Source organism: Bactrocera dorsalis, chromosome 3 (genome assembly GCF_023373825.1).
Source record: "Bactrocera dorsalis isolate Fly_Bdor chromosome 3, ASM2337382v1, whole genome shotgun sequence".
NCBI lineage: Eukaryota > Metazoa > Arthropoda > Insecta > Diptera > Tephritidae > Bactrocera > Bactrocera dorsalis.
In genome coordinates, this window is record NC_064305.1 from 6673073 (window position 1) to 6696572 (window position 23500).

The 23500-nt window shown below is 33.5% G+C and overlaps 2 protein-coding genes across 18 annotated transcripts; one reads left to right on the forward strand and one right to left on the reverse strand.

Moving 5' to 3' along the window:
• The first annotated feature begins 1399 nt into the window (after positions 1–1399).
• Positions 1400–8496, forward strand: LOC105228451 (C3 and PZP-like alpha-2-macroglobulin domain-containing protein 8). Its single transcript, XM_011208290.4, has 3 exons — positions 1400–1559; positions 7050–7451; positions 7519–8496. The coding sequence occupies exons 1-3, from the start codon at positions 1553–1555 to the stop codon at positions 7995–7997; spliced, it is 888 nt and encodes a 295-aa protein (XP_011206592.2). The 5' UTR covers positions 1400–1552; the 3' UTR covers positions 7998–8496.
• A 2742-nt stretch (positions 8497–11238) lies between these two features.
• Positions 11239–23314, reverse strand: LOC105228452 (dystrobrevin beta). Of its 17 annotated transcripts, none has more exons than XM_029551190.2 (10): positions 23059–23314; positions 20244–20664; positions 20103–20188; positions 19105–19913; positions 18381–19032; positions 17197–17286; positions 16800–16844; positions 14930–15302; positions 12449–12492; positions 11744–11837 (listed from the first exon to the last, which is right to left on the reverse strand). In XM_029551190.2, exons 2-8 carry the CDS (start codon positions 20576–20578, stop codon positions 14971–14973), a joined length of 2349 nt encoding a protein of 782 aa, XP_029407050.2. In that variant the 5' UTR covers positions 20579–20664; positions 23059–23314; the 3' UTR covers positions 11744–11837; positions 12449–12492; positions 14930–14970. The 17 variants fall into 17 exon arrangements, with proteins under 17 accessions (XP_049309606.1, XP_049309607.1, XP_049309605.1 ...); XM_049453647.1 differs by lacking the exon at positions 23059–23314 and adding an exon at positions 22919–22937; XM_049453645.1 differs by lacking the exon at positions 23059–23314 and adding an exon at positions 22868–22885.
• Between the last annotated feature and the right edge of the window lie 186 nt (positions 23315–23500).

Genomic DNA, 23500 nt, shown 5'->3' on the forward strand with positions numbered 1-23500 from the left:
ATTGAGGTGACCAGTTAATTTTAACTTTTTAAAGAAATAATTATAATAGTATTTACTAATTTAATTTAAAATAAATTTATTTAATGTTACGGTTGGTATACATAATATTAAATAAAAAAGAATTTTGATGAAAAGTTTTACAAAACCTGTAATGATCTGACGACAACAACGCTGGCGCCATTTGTCATAATTGTTTATTTTTACTTCCTGTGACGTCATCGCCTTCCGGCAACTCATAAAATGCTTTCTGCAATAAAGCTGGCAGGACGATTGGTATATGATGTAAAAACGCCTCTTCCACTTGCAAGCCGTTTTATTAAGTAAGGTTTACAGTGTATGTAATTAAATTATCTTACCATTGAAAGGTTACGCTCGTCTGATGCTGACTAGTTTTACTCTGCATCATCGTTGGTAAAGCATAAAATGACTCAGCGTCCTTGAATTTAAGCATTGTTAAGACATTTAGTGTATTATAAAAATAATAATTCTGTCACTAGTAATGTAGGTACATATGTATGTATGTATGTCAACATCTTGGTTACCTCAAATCATAACTCAAACCATACAACTATCAACTGTACCTGTAACAAACAGAGTTACCAGATGTACTAAAAAGTTTTTATGACTTTGCTGCAATATAAGAAAACAAAAAATTAATGAACGTCATAAAATCAGAAGAGGACAAAATAATTACGGCTCACGGATAGCTACATCAAACAAACTGAGCGATGACATCAGTTGCAGTTCTCACAGAGGGTCGGCCAACTACTACCTTCATACGCGTTACACACGAAGCATGCAAACATACATGTGTATGTATACAAACAACACCAAAGCCGGCAACGGAAGCATAACACCAACAGCAACAACATCACAAATACCGGCTTCCATCAGCACTTACACGCACATATTTACATATGTATATATAAGAAGAGCAACAATGCCACCAATAGGGTTGCCATATTTTGGGTTTAGCTGTAAATTACGGTTTTTTTTTTAAGTGAAATCTAATGTAATATACAATTTCTTTATGTTTTCTTTTTAGAGAAGTGTAAGCCCTTGAGCAAAATTAATACTTCCTTCAGCCAAAAACATTTTTATATGACTAAAAAATCTCAAATTGTTAAAATCAATGAAAAATTGACTACGTCTTCATATTTTTTGGCATTTTAGATTTCTCTCTTGGTAACCATATCACCAGCTTTGACACCAATGCTTTCTAACGAACTCAAAATCACCAAACATTTATTTATTCTGATTACAAAAACAACGCATAGCATCTTGTTATGGCCACTTAATGTATTAGTCACTCTTTATATACAATATATGCAAATACGAGTATAACGAATGAAAAATTCTTACGAGTAAAAAGTGAGCCCGACGATCAATCGTAAATTGCCAACTAAAAGCTCCCAAGCAATTGTTAGCTTCAGTTTCAGCTTGAATCTCGTCGAGTGCGCAAGTGGATTAGCAGAACATTAAAAATACCAAATATACGACTTTAGCATCTTATTTATATTATTAGTGCAAAAACAAAAGTTAGAACATAAAAATGCCTGGTAAGTGTTGAATTCTTGCAGTTTTGTGGGGTGGAGGTGTGAGACGATATAAGAATTGGAGCATGTATTGTAAAAAAGAAAGTTAGTAGAAAGCAAAATAACTGAATAGTGGACATAGAGAAAATGAACTAGTGCCATACGTTGCAAATTCACTTGACACACATACATACATATGTACATACATATGTATCTATTTACTCGTTTGAATTATAGACGTTGACTCAGTTGCAACAATTTAAAGGTTCGGTGTTCAATATAGGTATGTAATTGAAATTAAATTTACTTTATAGGTTTTTAATGAGTAGGTGGGCCTTACACTTTAACAATTCTTGGGTGTGCTTCTGCTCATATTTCTAACAATTTGTAGCGAGCAGCAGCTCGCACCAGTTATCCTAGAAACGTGGGGATTCTGAAAATGTAGAAATATGAAGAGATATTTATTCTTGGGTTGATCCACATTTGTTTCTATTAACCTTGTTTTATAAGCCACCAGTTTACGGCCCCACGTCGAGATGCGAGATAATGAACTAGTCAACTTATTTGTTGTAATTGAAAATTACGTATTGATTTGTTAGTTTTGTGTAAATTATGTCATACTTTATTAACGCATACATATACATACATACATATGTATATGGTACATATTTGCACATACATATGTATGTAGATGTGCATGAGGCTGTGTAAGAAATAGAGGTAAAGCTTAGGAGACAATTATTGTACTAGGAGTGTCCTATAAGTTATATATATGTAAAAAACAATCTTTTTTCGACATACAAGTATGTACATATGTATATAAATACAAATCTTTTGATACTTGTTTTGCTTGCGCCGGTCAATAAGCAACAAACTAGAAAAAGAGAAAAAACAAAAAGAAAAACAAAATAAAAAGTAACAAAAAATAACTAAAAACAGCTGCCGCCCAGCTTTCAATAAAATTGCTACGTGTTGTTCGCGGTCGCTGTCATCTTTGAAAGTCAGAAGATATGCATTTATATCTATCTATTATACACATAAATATAATATTCAATAACAAAATCCAAGTAATAACTGTACATATACAATAGGTATAGCAGTATGCTTAGGTATAAAGAAATCTTAGTATATGCATATGTATATGTATGTATGTACATATATACTTTTGAATTGGCTCCAAAAATAACAACGCATATTCAAGTAAATATGTATGTAAGTATATGCTAATGTTCATACACATACTTTCTCGACGTTCTTTTTCGTTTTTGATACTTTTACTTTGAGTTCTTGATGGTTTTCATTAGCATAAATTTTTCAAACAAGTTATTTTTTTTAAATATGAATACAAAATGCGCATATTTTATTAAAAAATTCCTAATTAGATACATTTTAATTAGGAATTTTTATCGATTGCATGTGTTAAAAATAATTAGTGCTTTGTTATTAGAACAATTTTTTTTTTGTATGAACTACAGCTACATAGGCAAACTCATTGGCAATACAATTTCAATAAGTCGATAACAAAAATAATTTTTTTTTTATTGTTTTATTCAATACTTTAGTATTATAGACGTACAGTAATACATTTTTTCGTTTACTGAGTTTTACTAAAAATCTTAAAATGCATAAAAAGATAAAATGAACAATTCGTGGATAAAAAATAAATGAATACATTTCTTGTTTTTGTTAAAAAACATAACTTTGTATTTTATATTGTGATGTACTCCTATTATATTTATAAGTAATCCTATATTTCATTATAATTAAATGATAATATTTCAAATATGAGAAAAAATATTATTTTATAAAATAATAAAAATCGAAATTGGGCTTAAAAATGCGGTTTATGATTTACATACATATAGTAATTTAATATATAATATATGTATATATTTTCTCGCCTATATTCTTAAGCCTGCCGAGATTACAATAAAAATAATATAATTTATTGTTTAATTTTTAATCAAAATGTATTTAATATATGTACATACATACATACATACATGTTTATGCATATTACTCATGCCTTATCTGCGGATGAAGTATATAAGCTGTATCTATCCGACTTTCTTAAAAATAAGTCTAGAATTTTTTTCATTTCATTTGTACTGCCTATAATTCACACCCGGCTATAACCATAAGTCCGAGGCAAACATACATATGAATCATTGTATCAATTGGTTAGGGTGAAGGTATAGACTGAGTCGGCACTAATAATTTTATTAGCATATTAATGCTATTTATTAGTATCGGAGGTGCATGAACTTGATATCTACTATATGTACATATATACATACATACATATGTATCTATCACTGGTGTGACTATTTTCTCCATTATCGAGCTGCTTTGATTTGAGTTATGTCAATAATAAACTTGTAAAATTTATTATTTTATCTAATAAATACAATTTCGACTGTACCAAAAAGCATAAAGGGTATTTTAAGAACCTTCTCTTGATTGTAATCGATCAGTTTGTATGACAGCTATATGCTATAGTGGTCCGACCAACCGTCAATGTTCCGACAAATGTTCAGCTTTTTAAGAAAAAAAGGAAATGAGGAAATTTCAGATCGATATCATAAAGGCTGAGAGCCCAGTTTGGGTATGTGCGGACGGACAGATAGATAGACATGGCTAAATCGATGCAACTTGTCACGCCCATTATTTACATATGTATATACTTATACACGTTATAAGTGGTGTTTCTGCTGACGTTTGCTTCTGATTGCTACAAACTTCGTGGTTAACGTAATAGTTATACCCTGTTCGGGGTATAAATATGCATTCTTCGATAAACTCTTGAATTCTGGAAGCTAGTTGGACATGTATATTATACGTTTTCAAAGAATGTAAATTAGATAATAATACAATTTTTTTAGACATTTTTTAATAGTTTTTTAAAGGCCTTTTAAAGTTTTTAAGGCAAAAACCAAAAAAAAAAGAAATAAACTAATATTATGATTTTGAAATTTTTGAAAAAAATTAATTCATTTTTTTTTTTTTAGAAAAGTAAGGTTTTGTTGTATAATTTTTTTTAGAATTTTAAAGCAAAAAAGAAAAAAAAAATACCATTTTTGTTGCATTTCACCAAAATTCAAAAAAAAAAGAAATTATGTTCTATAAATATACATATACTTGTATGTATGTGCAAAGCTTTAATAATTACTTAACAATTATAAAAAAATAATAAACCAACAAAAAAACAGTAATTTATAAAACTTGCTTGGCAATTTACGCATTGGAATGTATACATATGTACATGTATTTTTGATTGTTTACGAAAAAATAAATTCTCAGCTTTTGGCGGACTTACAAACATGCTAACATATTTATTTGTGGCTACAATAATAGCAAACTTGGAGCGTCACATACTTACATATAAATTTGCATATTGTTTTGCATTTATTTATTTATAATGAAACACGTCATTATTTACGAGATAGTGTGTACATACATACATATGTATGTATATAAATAGGTGCCTGAAACCAGTAATTTTATAATTAAAGCGCCTGACTGAGCTTCGAATCATAACGTCATTCGAAAACATTAAAACAGTCATTATAAGTTTATAATCATTAGTATGCCATTTGCGTACATACATATATACCTATGTATATACATATAAACATATATCAAATACATAAGTCATGTATTAGGTATACAGCGCGAAATAATAATGACCTCACTACGTTCATCTAGCACAAAAAAAAAACATTGTAGACTCTAAGTTTATGGCTTAATTTGAGCAAAGTGTAGTAGGTGGCCGGTGTCCATAGCGGCGACTGTTGTTTGTTTGTCAAACTAAACACAATATTTTTGCAAAAACAAAAAACAATAGAAAAACAAGTCAGCGATTGTATTAAAGAAGAATAACAAAAATTAGAAAATAAAAAATAAAGAAATAAAGAAATTAAAAATAAAAAATAAAAAAATGTACATGTGTTCCAAATAGAGTGGAAAGAAATGTGACTACTTGGAAGAATACTCGCATTAATTAGCAACCAAACAGATTTTTATTTTGCTTTCTTTTTTTATTTATCATACCCCCATTATATGTGCAATTAGCACAGTCCATGTATAGAAATATGTACGTACATATATACATACACAAGCAGGTATAACCTAGTTCATGCTTACACATTTATAAAAAAATTTGTGCTTTTGCACGAGCATGCAGAAAACTCGGGCTTTAACAATAAAATTTTTGTGCGACTGAATAGTCTCCCATTAAAAAAAAAAAAATAAAAATAAAAAAGTAGAAGAACACAATTATCACCTAGAAGAATCTAGTCAGAAATTTTTTGTACAAGCTTCGCTTTGAAATGATGTCATACAGACATAAATATGTACTACAAGTATAAATGTGGCATATATTTGTATTTACTACTTTTTAACCCTATTCCATTTGGTATGTTACGACTTTATACAACAATTTCTGTAAAAAATATAATAAATCATGTTGTTGTGTTATAGTATTTTCTTTGACTCATCTGTCACGAATTATCCCAATTGGATGTTTGGAAACTGCGGGCTGTACGGGTTGTGATGTTGTTGTTGTTTTATCAGTTATCTAGTCCCCGTTAGAATGGTAAGGATTATTTAAGTTGTCGTCGACATCGTCTAACGAGAAGCCCAAGAAACGTGCTGCTTCGACGGGATCGAACTAAAGGGAAAAGGGTGTCAGATGAGTGGGGTTGGCGGGGCATGCAAAGAGGTGGCCGGTGTAATGCGGAGACTCATTGCACGCCGTTCATATGATGAATATGTTGGGGTCTATTCTGGACAAGTAGGAGTTTAACCTGCTACAATATCCAGAACGAAGCTGCGCAAGGTTTTTCGCGGCAACTCGAGCTCTTTGTCTGCAATAAGTGGTAATTTGACTCAAAGAACGCCATTCACTGGAATGGAGTCCGTGAAGGTGTTGATAGCTCCATTGTGAATGGCGGTCTATACCTGTCGGAAGTTAATTGCGTCCGAAGTCCGGTCGGCGTCTTGTCTGATGTTCCGGGCGGTTGTGATGTCCGGTACTCCCAAGTTACCACGTAATTTAATGGTCCTAGGATTTCACATTTGGTCATGTACTGAATTACTGAAAAAGGCTAAATAACTAAGCTCGCGAGAGATTCGTAGATCTAGTGTCAGAACGCAAAAGGACTGGGCAACACCGGCTCGTTCCCAGTCTGATAAGATTTAATTATTTAAACTGAAACTTGCTGCAAGGACTAAACTTTTGTTTCATAAGAATATTATGCAGGCTATTGGGCCATCTAGAAATATTAGTACACCTTATATCTATGTATGTAAGTTCTTTATTGTTTATTTTATTAAATGAACAGTTAAAATAGGAATCAGTCTTGAGCCAAATTGAATTGAGTGAAACCAATTTGACCAGGGCTTCCAAAAAAAAAACAAAATTTTTACACCTTCAATATAAGTTCCTGAGCCAATTAATAATCAAATCATATGCCGAGCAATTAATTATACTCTTCTTACTTAAACTTTTTACAGAAATCACCACTCCCGATAAATTGGAATACCAATTCCATCCCGTCTCCGGCGGTGTATTCACATTCAAAGTGCGTGCAGCACATGATGCCCATTTGGCATTGACCGCAGCACCCGTGGAAGCAGATCCCATGTATGAGGTCTTCATTGGCGGTTGGGAGAATACCAAATCGGTAATCAGAAAGAATCGCCAAAAGCCCGATGTTGCAGAAGTGCATACACCTGGTATTTTGGAAGCTGGTGAATTCCGCGGTTTCTGGGTGCGTTGGTACGATAATGTCATCACTGTTGGTCGTGAGGGTGAGGCAGCGGCTTTCCTGTCGTACGATGCACAAGATTTGTTCCCGGTTAACTTTGTGGGCGTGTGCACTGGTTGGGGTGCTAGCGGCTCCTGGATCATCGATGGTAAAATAAAAAACATTTAGAGTAATGTATGTTTTTTCTCATTATTTTCCCTCTTCTAACACCACAGAAGCTCAACCGGCTAGCGCTCCAGCTTTAGGCTTTGCTCCACCATGCGGCAGCGGCCCAGGCTGCTGGGTACCCGCTTCCAATGGCACCGTTCCACCATCTGCTGTCGAGGGTGGTTTTGATGGCGCCGAACAATTGTACATTGCACGTGCCCGTCACGAGAGCGACCTCATTCCCGGCAAATTGCATCCATCACATGGTGTCGCCTATGTTGCATGGGGTGGCGGCGAACACGGACATGCTGACTACGAGGTACTCTGCTCGAGCGGTGGCCAATGGTTGCCCGTACATGACGGCAACATTCCTCCGAACGCTTTCCCTGCCGGCGAAACTGCCGAAGGTGAACCACTGTTCATCGGTCGCGCCACACACGACGGCACAATCACGGTGGGCAAAGTACAGCCATCGCACGGATGTTGCTACATTCCATATGGCGGCGAGGAGCTCGCCTACAAAGAATTCGAGGTCTTTGTTGTCTAAATGTATTAACGTTGCACGCGATAACATGTTGAGCACTAAATATTAATGTTAAAAGTAAAAAAGCAAAATGTTTGTATCTATGTACAGTAGTGGCGCACAAAATGCACTCAGTTAATCGAATAATATTGATTATTGGTATATAACGCGTAAGCATGCTTATGATATTGTTGATTGATCAAATTGTATTAGTAAAATGTTAAAAATTAAAAAGAGTAAATGTTGTCAAAAGGCACGTGCCTTATTATGAGCTAAATGATCAATTATTATATTATATTCCACTGTTGTCAGACTGTTAAATCGAATAAATCAAGTAAAGATCAAAAATAAAAAGTAATCATATTTCATTTGCTTTGAAAATTATATTTAATTTTTGTAAAATCAATACCGTTATATTTTTATATTCGTATTTATACAAATGTGTTAAATTAATGAAATTTATTCACTGCAAATATTTAATATATAATAAATGGTTGGAAAAACACCACACAAAACAAAATAACGTTTTATTTATCAAATTTCTATGTATACGATATATTGGGTAGTCGAAAAGGCCTCTTCGTATTTTGTCAATAGTATATATGGTGTTGGAAAGGTCATTCATTCATTTAACCAAAAAAAAAAAATGTGTTCACTGGAGAGAGCGTAGCTTCATAATGGTGTAATCCAAATTTCAAATCCGTCAAGTAGTTTCGGAGCAAATTCAAACAAACAATCAACTGTCCTCTCGTTATAATGTTAGTATAGATAAATGATAATGATGACGAGAAAATTTGAAATCCAGGTGACGATCCGTCCGGCCATCTGTTCGTGCAAGCGACAAAGATATCTGATTTTTTATGCGTAATTGGTAGTTTACTCACCCACATCCTTTTGCATTTCAAAGATTAATGAAAACAAAAACGTGTTAATTTTTATTTTTCGCTTACAAATGCAAAGTTGTTAATTTATCCCTTGCATTTACGTATTCTTTTATTTTTATTAATTTGTAAAACTGGATTATTGTGCTATATATACTATATATGTACATGCATATACATATGTATTTGTATATAAGCACGTAATTTTTATGTATGTATGTATATGTTTTGTTTGTATGCTCACAAATTTAATAAGTATGTACGTATGTAAGTTTATGTGTAGTATGTATGTATGTATGTATGTAGTTATAACGCTTTTAAAAATTTCAACTTTAGTGTTTATTTTTCATCGTTTGATTTACCATTTTTGTTTTAACGAGCATTAGCCGTAAAATATTGTAATATTGAACCCGCATATACTACACACCATAAAAGTCTATATTTATATATATAATAATTATTCCTGTTTGTTTCATATTTTAAGTACAAATTTTTAAGTTTTCTCTTGGACCCGTGTAGACTGCAAACTTTGGTAGCTACAATATTAATACATTTGTATGTGTTAGTGTGTATGTGTCTCATCGCGCTGCGCAGGCGCATTGAATGATTAACTCAGATTTGCCTGAAACATGTTGGTGACTGTATTTTTTATAAGCGCGTTCAGTTAAAAGAATTATTTACACAATTTCAGCAAATGCCTATCTGCACTTTTGCTTTTAAATCAAATTGGCAAGAATGGAATTAAAGCTTTAATAAAGATAATAAAAAAAAAATTAGCAATGTTTTTATATTTACTGTTAACCAAATATTTCGTAAAATTACTTTAAAATGCCTTTTAGGCTATGTCATATATTATATAAAACACATATAGTATACATACAGTGTTTTATATATAAACTTTCTATATAAGACGAGTATGAAATCTGAAATCAAGAAATATACATATATAAAAATTAAAATGATGTAATAAATAAAAAAAATAATAAAAAATAAATTAAATAAAAAGAAAAACAATAAAATATTAAAATTAAAAAAACTTATGTACATATATGTATGTATCAAAAAATGCATTTCAAAGTATATAAAAAATACAAAAGAGTAAGTTTAAAAATATTAAAAAAGTTAATATATAAAAATAAAACATTAGAAAGAAGATATGTATATAAAAATAATAAAGTTTAAGCAAAATTAAATATTAAAGAGGAATTTAAAATTTTACAAACAAAAAAGATTAATAAATAAAATTAAGCCAGTACAAATATATACAATAAATAAAAATAATATAAAAACGATAAAAATTAATATGATATAAAAATAAAAAAATATAAAAGGATAAAATTGTACATAAAAAATAAATTAATTAAATAAAAAGAAAAGACGAAATAAAATAAGTAGAAAAAAATAATAATAAAATAAAAATTAAATGTTAAAAAATTTTTAAATAATATTTCTTTTTTAAATATTACAAAAAAAAATATTAAAAAAGGAAAAATGGATAGACAAAAATATAAAAAATAATTTGTAATATTATTACAAAAGAAAAATAAAAACTAAAAAGATAAACAATAACTAAAAATAATATTAAAATCAAACAAAAAAATAATACGATATAAAAAATAAAAAAGTACATAAAATAATAATAAAAAATTAAATAAAAAGAATATATAAAATAAATAAAAAAAAAATAAAATTAAAACTTAAACAATTTAATTTCAAACCCACACATTATTAACATTTTATTTAATTTTGAGCAAAAATATTTGCTGTTTTGCACACTGTATTATTAAAACAATCAACCAAAAATACAAAAGTCAAAAATTTACAAGCACACTTTTAGGCGCATTTAAATGTGAAATTTATTTTTGTATTAAAATTAATTGAATTTTTATTTTATAATATTTTTAACGAAATGTTTGCATAGCTACGCTTGTAAACAGTTTTAAATTTCCGCAAAAACTACTAATTTTTAAATACAAATTTAATAAACAAACAGCATAACAATAAAATAGTAAATAGCTTGATAATTTCATTTAATTTTTGTTACACTGGTTTAACTTATATATAAATATTTTTCAATTTATGCAAAATAAAATGAGTTGAAGTTTGATTGGAAATACGAAAAGACTTTTTCGACAAAAACTCGTCTTCCTTTGTAGCATAATGTTGCAAATACATACAATTTTACACCAACATACGTATAAAAAAAATAAAACAATAACCCTTATAAACGTGTATAGTATTAGCCACCAACAATAACAAAAAGCAAAAATATTTTCAGGCAGATCTCCACTATTTTAGTCTTTGAAAATGTCCACCATACAAATTTGCATTCTTTAACGCTTAAAATTCATTGCAAATTTGCTTAATTAAAATTAATACAAGCTTTAAATTTAGAATATCAATTTGTTTAGTTTTTTTTGTTGCTTTTTTACTATATTTTCATCATACACATATGCAGTTGTAGTATTTCTTTATGAGTCTTTATTTTAGCTTGACTTAATTTAATACAAGTATTTAGTTTTTTGCTTTTTTTACTTCTCAATTATTAGAATTATAAGTTATATGTAAGTACATTTTGTTACCACTTGCAATTAAGTTAGCATTCGTTTATCAAACAAACAAGAGACAAAAAAAAACCTTTAAATATAACATTCAAAAAAGCATACTAAAATCAAATTCAAGTTCGCACATTTATAGTTAAATTAAAGTAAATAAATAGTTCCCTCACGTAAATATAATGTAGCATTTATGTATATAATTTTATTTCGGCATTTTATAGTATTTTATTTAACTTTTCCTCCTTTGTAAGTAGTTGTAAAGACTTGATTGTTGTTTAAATAAATCTTAGTAAAAAAATGTAAACGTAAACGCCGCCGCCGTCACTATTATTATATTCTTGGTATTCCTTGGTTGGCTTTTAGTCATTTTGAAATTGTAAACGCCATTGGGCAAACTGTTCCTGCCAGTGATTACTCGCATTTGTCTGGAAGAGAGTGAGAAAAAGCAGCAATAAATATTAAGGTTTAGCATTTTTGGAAACAATCACATACAACAATAGCAACAATAGCAATTTTTCGATTATTTATATACACTAATGAGCGTATTTACAATTAATGCGTTAACTACATACGGAAGGCTTAATGAAGGGCTTAGACTATAATTTCATATAATTTTCGTTTCATAAATTTACAATAAATACAATACTTAAATGAATATGGCTGTGGCTTAGTTGAACAATTTAAAAAAAGTTCGAGTATGAATATTGAGTTTATTTCGATAATTCGAAAGGAGCTTCAGGCAGACAGTTAATTTAGCCAAATAGTTTTCGAAACAATAAAACAATATTTCGCAATAAAGTGCTAATTGACTCAATTAAGCGGCTATCTGAAACGCCTCTAAGACATTTTTTAGGTTTTGTTTACGAGTTGTGAGCAGAAATGGGTGAAAGAAGAACAACAGGACTGCAACTAGTATGGTAGGGGGGACTAAACATGGTTTACTTTAACATTGTTTAATATACATATATGCACTTGTTTGGCTTGGTTATTGTGAATATTTATGATTTTTTTTTAATTTACATTGACAATGCTTTACCTTGACGTTCCATTCATTGCTATAAGTCTGCGATTCATCAAAGTCTGTAAAATCGCATTTAAAATGGAGTGTAAAAGAGTGTATTAAATATTGAAACGTCGTAAACAAATTTAAAGCTAGATAGCCTTTCTAGTTTTCTAAAGTATTAGCAATAAAAAAAAAATTTTTTTGTCCGTTTCGACGGTTTAAGTATCAACAAAGCATACCCATAATTTGTCGAAATTTCAATGATTATATATTTTATGTACAAATGTATGTATGTCAGTAAATAATATGCGAATTTATTTTATCAAAAATATATCTAACGACTTATTTGTTTATAGCCATGACTACTATGAGCTTTTGTGACATAATTTATATTCAGAGATCTTACAAAAGGCATAATATTTTCTGAGCGAAAACGCACAAATCAGTGTGGTTAATACTAACTCTTATAATACTAAAATTACGACTTAACCTAAAAATCCCCAAAATGCGATAATTTTAAGCATAACAGTGAGTACTCATTGCTGTGCGATCACATTAGTAGCACAATAGCTTTTGATCCTCGAAATACACTGCGCATGAGTAACATATGATGTGATTTAACAGTTCTAATGTAATCTCGCGGGACGCTGCCTGTTAGCTGCCTCTATAAAAGAAAAGCAGGCGCAGTGCCTAGTCAGTGCTTGGGTGACAGTGATTTAACAGTGATAATGTAAACTCGTGGGAAGTTGGCTGTTAACTGGCTCTATAAAAGAAAAGCAGGCACGGTGCCTGATCAGTGCTTGGGTGACAGGGATTTAATAGTGATAATGTAATCTCGCGGGACGCTGCCTGTTAGCTGCCTCTATAAAAGAAAAGCAGGCGCAGTGCCTAGTCAGTGCTTGGGTGACAGTGATTTAACAGTGATAATGTAAACTCGTGGGAAGTTGGCTGTTAACTGGCTCTATAAAAGAAAAGCAGGCACAGTGATTTAACAGTGATAATGTAAACTCACGGGAAGCTGGCTGTTAGCTGGCTCTATAAAAGAAAAGCAGGCACGGTGCCTGATCAGTGCTTGGGTGACAGTGATTTAACAGTCAGAATGTAATCTCGCGGGAAGCTAGCTGTTAGCTGGCTCTATAAAAGAAAAGCAGGCACGGTGCCTGATCAGTGCTTGGGTGACAGTGATTTAACAGTCAGAATGTAATCTCGCGGGAAGCTAGCTGTTAGCTGGCACTATAAAAGAAAAGCAGAAACGGTGCCTGGTTAGTGCTTGGGTGACAGTGATTTATCAGTCAGAATGAAAACTCGCGGGAAGCTGGCTGTTAGCTGGCTCTATAAAAGGAAAGCAGGTACGGTGCCTGGTCAGTGCTTGGGTGACAGTGATTTAACAGAGATAATGTAAACTCGTGGGAAGTTGGCTGTTAACTGGCTCTATAAAAGAAAAGCAGGCACGGTGCCTGATCAGTGCTTGGGTGACAGGGATTTAATAGTGATAATGTAAACTCACGGGAAGCTGGCTGTTAGCTGGCTCTATAAAAGAAAAGCAGGCACGGTGCCTGGTCAGTGCTTGGGTGACAGTGATTTAACAGAGATAATGTAATCTCGCGGGACGCTGGCACTATAAAAGAAAAGCAGGCACGGTGCCTGGTCAGTGCTTGGGTGACAGTGATTTAACAGTCAGAATGTAAACTCGCGGGAAGCTGGCTCTATAAAAGAAAAGCAGGCACGGTGCCTGGTCAGTGCTTGGGTGACAGTGATTTAACAGTCAGAATGTAATCTCGCGGGAAGCTGGCTGTTAGCTGGCTCTATAAAAGAAAAGCAGGCACGGTGCCTGGTCAGTGCTTGGGTGACAGTGATTTAACAGTCAGAATGTAATCTCGCAGGAAGCTGGCTGTTGGCTCTATATAAGAAAAGCAGGCACGGTGCCTGGTCAGTGCTCGGGTGACAGTGATTTAACAGTGATAATGTAAACTCACGGATAGCTGGCTGTTAGCTGGCTCTATAAAAGAAAAGCAGGCACGGTGCCTGGTCAGTGCTTGGGTGACAGTGATTTAACAGTGATAATGTAATCTCGCGAGAAGCTGCTGTTAGCTGGCCCTATAAAAGAAAATCATGCTTGGGTGACAGTGATTTAACAGTGATAATGTAATCTCGCGAGAAGCTGCTGTTAGCTGGCCCTATAAAAGAAAAGCAGGCGTGTATGTAGACCGATGAACAATGCTTAATTGACTCAGCGCGTCAGACTGATCATTTATGTATATACAAATGTATACATAAAAATAAATATAAAATATAAAAATATTAATAATCGGAGAAAAAAAGTATAAACAGAAATTGTTTGCTAAGGAATTTAAAACGATAGTACTAATTAAAATCGCTCCCTAAACTTTACTTCGATGATGGATAGATGAGATCGTACGTACAAACACGGTATAATAATATAATTGAAGTAATAATATTTTCTAAATTTCATTACGGCTTAACTATCAGCTGGCCATTCTCTACACACTTTACCTTTAAAAACAAACCCTTCTTAGCAGTGCCAAGGGAACACTTCACAAGCTCATACTATATTTCATAATTAACGCATGCATAATTAGTTGCATTTCATCGATTGTCTCGCCGATTTCGTGTAGCGCCGGGAAGCCGGCTTGCTCATCGTCAATTAAAAAGTCGGGATAATGTTTGTAGCACATAACACGCTGACTGCGCGTACGGCGTTCGCAATCGTCCAACCATTTGTACTCTTCATCGGTTTGGAAGACATTCTCAAAGAGGCGACGCTCCTCCTCATCAACATCTGCGTTATCGTTCGGCGCCGTTGTTGACGCGCCAGTCAACACTTCATCGATTGGTGTTGATTCACCACCCACAACGTGACGCATATCTGTTTTTCGTTGATTTGTTTTTGTATTTTTATTTGTTTTTAGTTTGCAAATTGTTTATGGAAAAGTTTGGCACAAATACGCCAATAAATGGCAGGCGAAGACACGTTTGAATTCGCATGTGTTTGTATATGTGTGTGTTTTTTTTTTTAGTTTATTTGCAGTAGTTAGTTCGGTAAAAGGTTAGGTAAAGAATGGAAGAAGTTATAAGTCGTTATTTGTATTTTTACAATTGCAATGCTTTTTACGTCGTCTATTAGGAAAGTAGTCTAAAATAAAGTTGAGAGCATAGGAAAAGTTGATTTGGTGAATATGCTAAGAATTGATGTTTTCATCTTTTTGCCTTTAACGATTGCGTATGCACTGAGTTTAGTATTGATGAAATTTATAAATTTTTGTATGAATGCATAGCTATTCTTCCTACTTGTTGCACAGTGGATCAATTTTTCGAGGGTAGTGGTCTCATATGCTCACTTTCGGGCGCATTTCTTAAAGCTTATTTTATTATTTCTTACAATATTTGTATTTAATGTATTCATTAAAGGTTAGGTTTGTAAGACTGGACTGGTAGGATTCGGTAGAGGGCGTTCCTAACTAACGAACGAGTGGCTGGTCAATTATCTCAGAGTACCTAGAGAGTCAGGACAAACATTTTCTGTGGATGGTGCAAGACGAAAATATAGCGTTCGTTAGAGCAGAAGACGCGATTAAATTCTGTGTAAAGCTCGGTAACTCTGCGACAGAGACGCTTGACGTGTTGGTTTAGCAAGAAGTGGTCTTTCGGTGACAGACCCTGTATTTCAGAATATTTCCAGAAATTTTAAGTGGATCCAGAAAATAGTTACGGGGATATTGTTTCAGAGATTTTTTTAATTAGGGGCTCCCAACATTTTAAACGCATTTTTCTCGAAACTCTGTTTCCAGAGTCGGTGAGAAAAATTTCTCCGATACGGATGGACCAATCGACTTATAATAAAAATTTATAAAAAAAAAAATATAAAACAAACGCGTTTTTTCTAACTATCAAGTGGATATAACCCTTTCAGATGAGCCAGATATGAAGAGTTTGAGGTTAGGAAATTACCCAGAATGTGGTAGACTAATTGTTGTCAATTTAGCAGCGAAAAACAAAATAATTTAGAGTAGGCTGCCGAGTTGTCAATCCTTTGCCGGATATACATACTGATTAACTATGGTTGTTGTCGTGGGTATGAAGGCTGATCGACCGACACAACTGAACCTTGTAGAACTGAATTTACTGTTACGAATTTAATTTAAAATATTAAATGAAAAAAATTGTATTTCTTGTTTATCATTTTGCACCACTGTGCAACGATTTTATACGAATTAAAGATTTATGTATATTTTTATAGTTTCCTTAATATTGACATAATTCGAATACGAGACAGTATTATACATATGTATGTTGTAGCATTTTAACAAAGCAACAACCAAATTTATTATGCCAAAAGCTTACTAAACCGAACTACAAAACTTACCGAGCGGCATAATAAAGCGAGGTTGTGTGGGTAACGCAGTTGGTCCTGAAAGAGTGTGCAACTCGTTTTAACACTGAAAGCGCAGAAATTATATTTTCTTTTTTTCTTTAGCATACAAAGTTATGCGAATTCGATAGGAGCGTGAAGCAAATTAAATGAGTAGCTTTGGCGAACTAGCATGTTGACACAAATAAATGCGGAGTGTGGTATAGTGTCGATGTCAGCGCTGATAAGGTGACAAATTAGCCGAATAACGGTGAAGCAGAAATCGCAGTTAATCAATTACTGATGATGACTTGTTTACATTTGCCCGCCTACAAGTGCAATGCCAGTGGGAAGGTATTGAACTCTATCTGTATTATGTATTTGTAGATATGCGGCTGTAGATGACATTTACCTGCATTTAAATCGTTTACCAAATTCGAAAGTGCCGATGTTATATTATCAGCAGCGTCATTTATCTCAGCCATGGGATTAAGCATGAAGGCTGCTAGGCGCCATTGGTCGGATGCGATAGTCGTGTGCGCACATACAGACATATGTATGCGCAAAAAATATACAGATAAGGTGACAATAAGACATAAAAATGTATAACATTTACTAAACGAGTACTGTGTGCTATGAATTTAGTATAAAGTGGTTTAAGAAATTCTAGTGATTAAAGTAAAGATGTAGACTCGTACAAGTATGAACATCGAGGTACCGAATGTGTTTTCGTTCACTTTAAAGAGTGACAAATCGAACAACAACTGGCGTACATCACATAGACTGGCATAATGAAGCATATATGTACATACAGTGGTGGCCATAACATATGCAACTAATACATTAGTTTAGAAAAAGTTGATATATTTTACCAATAACCTTAGCAGACCGTCGATTGAATATGAAATTATTAAAATTTGGTATTTTTACTTTTAACTAACGTTTTTAAACAAAAGAATTTCATCCATAAAAAAAAATAAGAATACCATTTTGATTTCAACTCTAAAATTCCGTGGAAAAAACATATGCAACTCCGAGTTTGAGTTCAAGTAACACTATTATAGCGGTATTTTTCTGTTATTATTGTGCTTCCACTTTATAAATAATGGAATATCGTTAGTTTTTGTAAACTAATTATTTTGTTAATTCCGCCAAAGAAACGTGGTTTTTGTTTTATTGAAAATGGTAAAAGGCAATTTTGGAATTGAATTTTGTAAGAGAAAAATGGTAAAGTTTAGGTCATTTTACGGAAAATATCTTCTGGTGAGCATTTTTTTCAGATTTCACTGACGAAGAATGCCGAAATCACTGCAAAAATAGAGGATCATCTTTTAGCGCCGTCTGAGATTGAATATTGTCAAAAATTATTTACTTTTTTCTTAAAACTTTTTACAGTGTACCCTTAAATTACATATATATGCATACATAAAACTTAAAATTCGCTTAGATATATTTTTTTTTAATTCCCAAAAATCGCTTTTTTATGAAGTACCAGCCTTTTTTTATATTTTGCGGCCTTTTTTAAACGCCAACCATGGATAATAGCATAACAAATATCTTATCGCAATACGTTTGCATTATTGTATGTGCACTTACTTGAGCTTGTGTTGCCTGTAAATGCTGAACGCACTTCATTGCTTATTTGATTCAATTGTTCCAGTTGACTTGTATTGAATGACTGTTGTTGTTGTGAGCCTTGTAATGCGCCAGTCTGTTGTGCCTGCAGCAATTGTTGCTGCGTTGGGCGGCCGCCACCGCCACCACCGGCGCCTGCCATACCAATTAAAGAATGTGCCGGTGCTTGGCCTTGTTGCGAATGCATTGCAGCAATATTAAGTGAATTAGCACCGCCAACAATTGCATTTACAGCACCTATGCCACCGGGCATGGGTGGTGATTTGCCCGAACGTGGACTGGAATTGGGTGTGGAGCGAGGTGAGGTTGTTTGCTGATTCTTTAGCATACGCATGAGTCCTTCCAACTGTTCCATTAGTTGACGACGCGAGTCCTGCAATGCGCCCAAATGACCTTCCAGCTCACCCTTGCGTTGACGCAATGCACGTAGCTCATTTATAAGCGCCGGATTTTCTGGTGTGATTTGCTCAACTTCTTGCTGACGACGAAGTCTGGCTATTTCACGCATTATCTCCTTATTTTTGGATTCCAGTTGAGCGATTAGTTCGCGTTGCGCACGCGAATTATCCGAACCGATACTACTGGCGCTATCAACGTTACCAGCATTGACCGGCTGCAATTAAGTGAAGTAAAAAAATTAGTTATTATAGAAAAAAAATAGGTGATTTAAAAGTTTCCAACTTACAGCACGATTTTCCTGGGCAAGACGTGCGGCATAGCGTGCAATTAAACGATGCTCCTCATCATTGGCCGAAGCGGTGGCCATGCGTGACATGCTAGCACCGGTGGCACTGTCGAGACTGCGTCCAGTGGCACGTGAATCTAACGTACTGGAGCGATCATACAACAGGCCACCACTATGTGCGCCACCGGGCACACCGCCATGCAGTAGTGGCGGATCCGTGAAACCATTGTGTGATGGTAGGGGTGATGGCGGTACAATATGCGAGAGATTCAAAGTCTTTTCGGGATGTTCGGGGAATCGTGGCAACACTTGTGTCGTCTTCTCGGGCACACATCGGAAGCTCTTGCGCAACGAATGGCCGATCTGTTTACTGGGCGATTTATAACTCGAATATTCTTTGACTTCGTGATCATTCTGATGATTCAGTGATGTCTTGCCGTGCCAAAAACACTCTTGACATAATTGGTAGGCGTGGCACCGCTGACAACGATAACGAAATCCCGTAAAGTTCTCCTTGTGACATACCGAACAGATAGTCGGATGTACAATTGTCTCAACAGTGGCCAAACGATGCAACAACGGCAACCAAACAAGGCACGATGGACCCGGTTCAGACATAAGTGTTGCCATGAAATCATTCACTGTGACCTTATTCTCAGCTGGAAATATTTCCTCCTCCAAGCCGTCTTTATAATGGAATGTAGGAGATTCATAAACAGCCGCAGGCAAAGCCAACACTTCACGTAGAAATTCGCCCAATTTCCAAGGTACTAATTGACCAGCGCCATCAGATATTTGCGAAAAAATATCTGCAAAGAGATGATTGCAAATAATTAGTGTACGAGTATATAGAGTAAATTATATCAAATTAGTGTTGATTAAAAGAAAATAAAAGCTAAAAAAATACGCAAAAATATGAAGGACGTACAAAAAGTTGTCTGTTATAATATTTTCAGTAACATTAAATAATAAATAATATTTAATATTTTTTTTCTTACATCTCAATTTATCCACCAATTTTCCGGAGCACATAGTCGCCAATGCCACCTTAATTGAGAAAACGCGAATTTTGCCAGAATTATCGCTAAAAAATTAAAAACTGGTTAAAAAAGAACATGAGGACTTACTTTGCCACTCACCTTGTATACGCTGCTAACAGCCAATTGAGCAAGAGGCCGGCCTTCGAATCAACGGGAACTTGCTGGGCCGTTGGAAGACGTTTATTGAGGTTATGATAGAGTGATGAAACAAGCGTCTCTAATCGTGCCACGCTCACTTCGCTTTGTGGCTCCAATGTATTCAAACCATTCTCACGGAATGCCTCAATTACATTCCATATATCGACCAAGTGTAGATTTGTCGACTTTTGTATATAACGCAATTTTGAGGCGGTGCGGTACGAAGCAAAACGTATTGAATCAAATGTCTGCAAACGTAAATCCTGCAGAATAGCTATACTCGATTCCAGTTCCATTTCAGGCGTTGCAAAGTATAAGGCTTTTATGGAAAAAATATTTTTTACTAAATTTCTGCTGCGTTTCCTTTTATGTGGAGCGAATACTGAAAATACATTAAGAAAATCAAATGTATTATTTAAATCTAATATAAAGTCGAAGTAATTTGATTGTAGCACAAATAAAACAAGAAAAAACATTAACTTCACCCGCACCGAAGTTATATGGTTATACCCTTGACGTTAATTTTTTATAACATAAAAAGATCTTTATATACGCTCGAATGGTCCGATATCAGCAGTGCCGAGAAATGAACAGCTTCTTGTGCAGAAAAGGGCATGTGCAAAACTAAAACTTTATAGGGTATCCGACAGTTCTCTCCAGGTTTTAGTAACTTCATGGCAAACTCAGTATACTTTGTTCAGGGCATAATAAGACTGCTACTATATTTAACCTATAAAATTATATACACACATAGACGTGTACATTTGTTACATATTAAATAAATATGTACATACATATATGCATTGTTTTACTGAAGAATGCCAATGAGTGCAGCCTTAAAACTGTTCGAATGCTACAACATTCACCCACTGATATTCAAATGCAGCAATATGTCCGTGGACAAATATTGATTTGTGACATTTATAAATGTGTAAATTGCATTAGAAAATAGACAATTACAAATATTATTCATGGAAAAATAAAGGCCTCGCAGTTGAATGTAAAACATTGATACAGATAGGTTGGTATACATACCAATTCAGCAAGATTAAACTACGGAGAATAGGGACAATTTTGTAATACACAGATAAACATACAAATATGTATATTTAAATAAAACTGTCAATCATTACATATGCCTTATGTAGATAATTCGGAAATAATATTACTAAATAACAATTAAAAACTATTTCCTAATATAGAAGCTTCCCAGAAGGCGCCAGTCAAAAGCTTCTGACGTACAAATGTACATTTATTACTTTCGTCTTTATCATCTACCCACTCTTCTAAATTTGTTAAATTTCATAGGTGGAACATTCATTGCACTATGCATACATCTTCATGTGCCAGTAGTTGGCATGTAGGCGTACGCTGATTTCAAAACTTCATATATTTGGGATGTGTTGTTGTGCCGTGTGTCCAAAATTATTCATCACACAAAAAATTTAAAATACAAAAAAAGCAGCAAAATTTCAACACACGTTTGCGCTTAATACAAAAACAAAATATTGATCAGCCGAAAAATTGCAAAATCACAATATAATGGCGAGGGGAGTGTTTAGTATGGGCGAGAAGTCAAAATAGCTTGGTGACATCATTTCCTCTAATTACGGCGACAATGGCAAACCGAACTGTTTACAAACAGAGATCTCTCTGTGAGGCTGTTGTGATGCGCAGCGCTGCTATCCAAAACGATGCTATGCAACGCGCTCCGCTGATTGTATGCCCTTTAATCGCTAGCGGATTATTATTTCATTTTTCTTTCTTAATTTGACATTCTAACGAGTGATAAACGAGAGTACCTATAATTATTGTTACTAAATGTAATTAATATAATTTAATACAAAAATTCCCGATGAAATTTCCAGTTTACGCGTTTTGCTACACGTTTGCCAGCTTCTTAATAGCTGTCGAGCTCAACTTGTCAGGTGTTTATGCAAAACAAATAGGTAAGCGTCATCGGCTTAAAATAATTCTGGTATTTCGGATTTAATGATAATTTTTTTATAATCTCTTTTTTTCTATTTTTTCGCTAAATATGTTCGTTTAACTGTGCACGCCACCATTGTCATACAGTGAGCAATTGATGTTTTTAATACAAATATTTAAATTTAATAAATATATTTCAAGCTTTATGAATTTGTAGTTTCTATAAGTATTTAGATTTTCACTTGTTCCATTAAGAATATCTGCTGCACAAAACTTTTACTTTAAATTGAATTTTTAATTCAAACAGACGGTATAAATTTCTGACCCACAAACCGCACATCACAATCATTAATTCCGATTACCAATTACTCTTAATCCATTGAAAATTAACTCAACTGGAGCAGTGTGCACACTGATTTCTGTCTTCAAAAGATTATGATACACCAAATTACTTTGCAGTTGCTGTCAATAGCAGTATCATACTTGTATGGTGTAGGTAGTATGGTAGTAGCAGAAAATCTAATCATGCGCAGTTGCAGTATCCCTTTTCGCAGACCGGTAGGTAGAGTTTTTGCTTTATGAATGAGGTTTTGCGGACGATGGACTAATTATGAGGCGTATATCGCGCTCTTGTGTACTTCTTTTAACCAACATACCAGCTAAAACTTAATAATTTTTTCATTGAAGCGTACATATTTCAAACATACGTATCGATTTTTAATTATTTTCCAGCACGAGTAGAATGGTAAAGCGTATTTATAACTGTCCAACTGTTATCTTGACTATATTTTGCACTCCACTGGACCACTTTCATAGCGATGCTATCCATCGTTATTATGCTGCTTACCTTTCTGCAATTTTCTATCACCAATGGTATTTTACTGCGGCACGAAATAGTTTTCATTTCACTTCACTGCATTCTTTTCACAGCCTCTTATTTAATTCACATATCTTCACTTTTATCTCTTTCCAGCTTAATGTATTTGATTTGATTTGATAAATATGCGTTCCAAATTATTTGATAAATAATATTTAAAGCAACAAAACTTTCAGCCCACACCTCAAATCATTCAACTTGACTACAATGAAAGCGCGATATAACTATGAACATGCCATCGACTGTATAAAACAGTGATGCATTGGAATGTATGTAAAAACGTCTCCTAAAAATTATTAATTTATAATTTTTTATATATAATTTTTTGCATTACTATAAATGATTTCCAATTAAATAAAATACATATATTTCAAAAAATTATTTCTATACATAAGCTGCATTTCAGATTTTC

Excerpts from the sequence above, each read along its gene's own strand:
- LOC105228452 (XM_029551190.2), bottom strand. The coding sequence starts at position 20,578 with ATGGAACTGGAATCGAGTATAGCTATTCTGCAGGATTTACGTTTGCAG. Across the intron at positions 19,033-19,104 it reads TTGCCCAGGAAAATCGTGCT|CCGGTCAATGCTGGTAACGT; the intron begins GTAAGTTGGAAA and ends ACTTAATTGCAG. Across the intron at positions 15,303-16,799 it reads TCGCTTTATTATGCCGCTCG|ATATGCGTCACGTTGTGGGT; the intron begins GTAAGTTTTGTA and ends AACGAAAAACAG.
- LOC105228451 (XM_011208290.4), top strand. Across the intron at positions 7,452-7,518 it reads CGGCTCCTGGATCATCGATG|AAGCTCAACCGGCTAGCGCT; the intron begins GTAAAATAAAAA and ends CTAACACCACAG.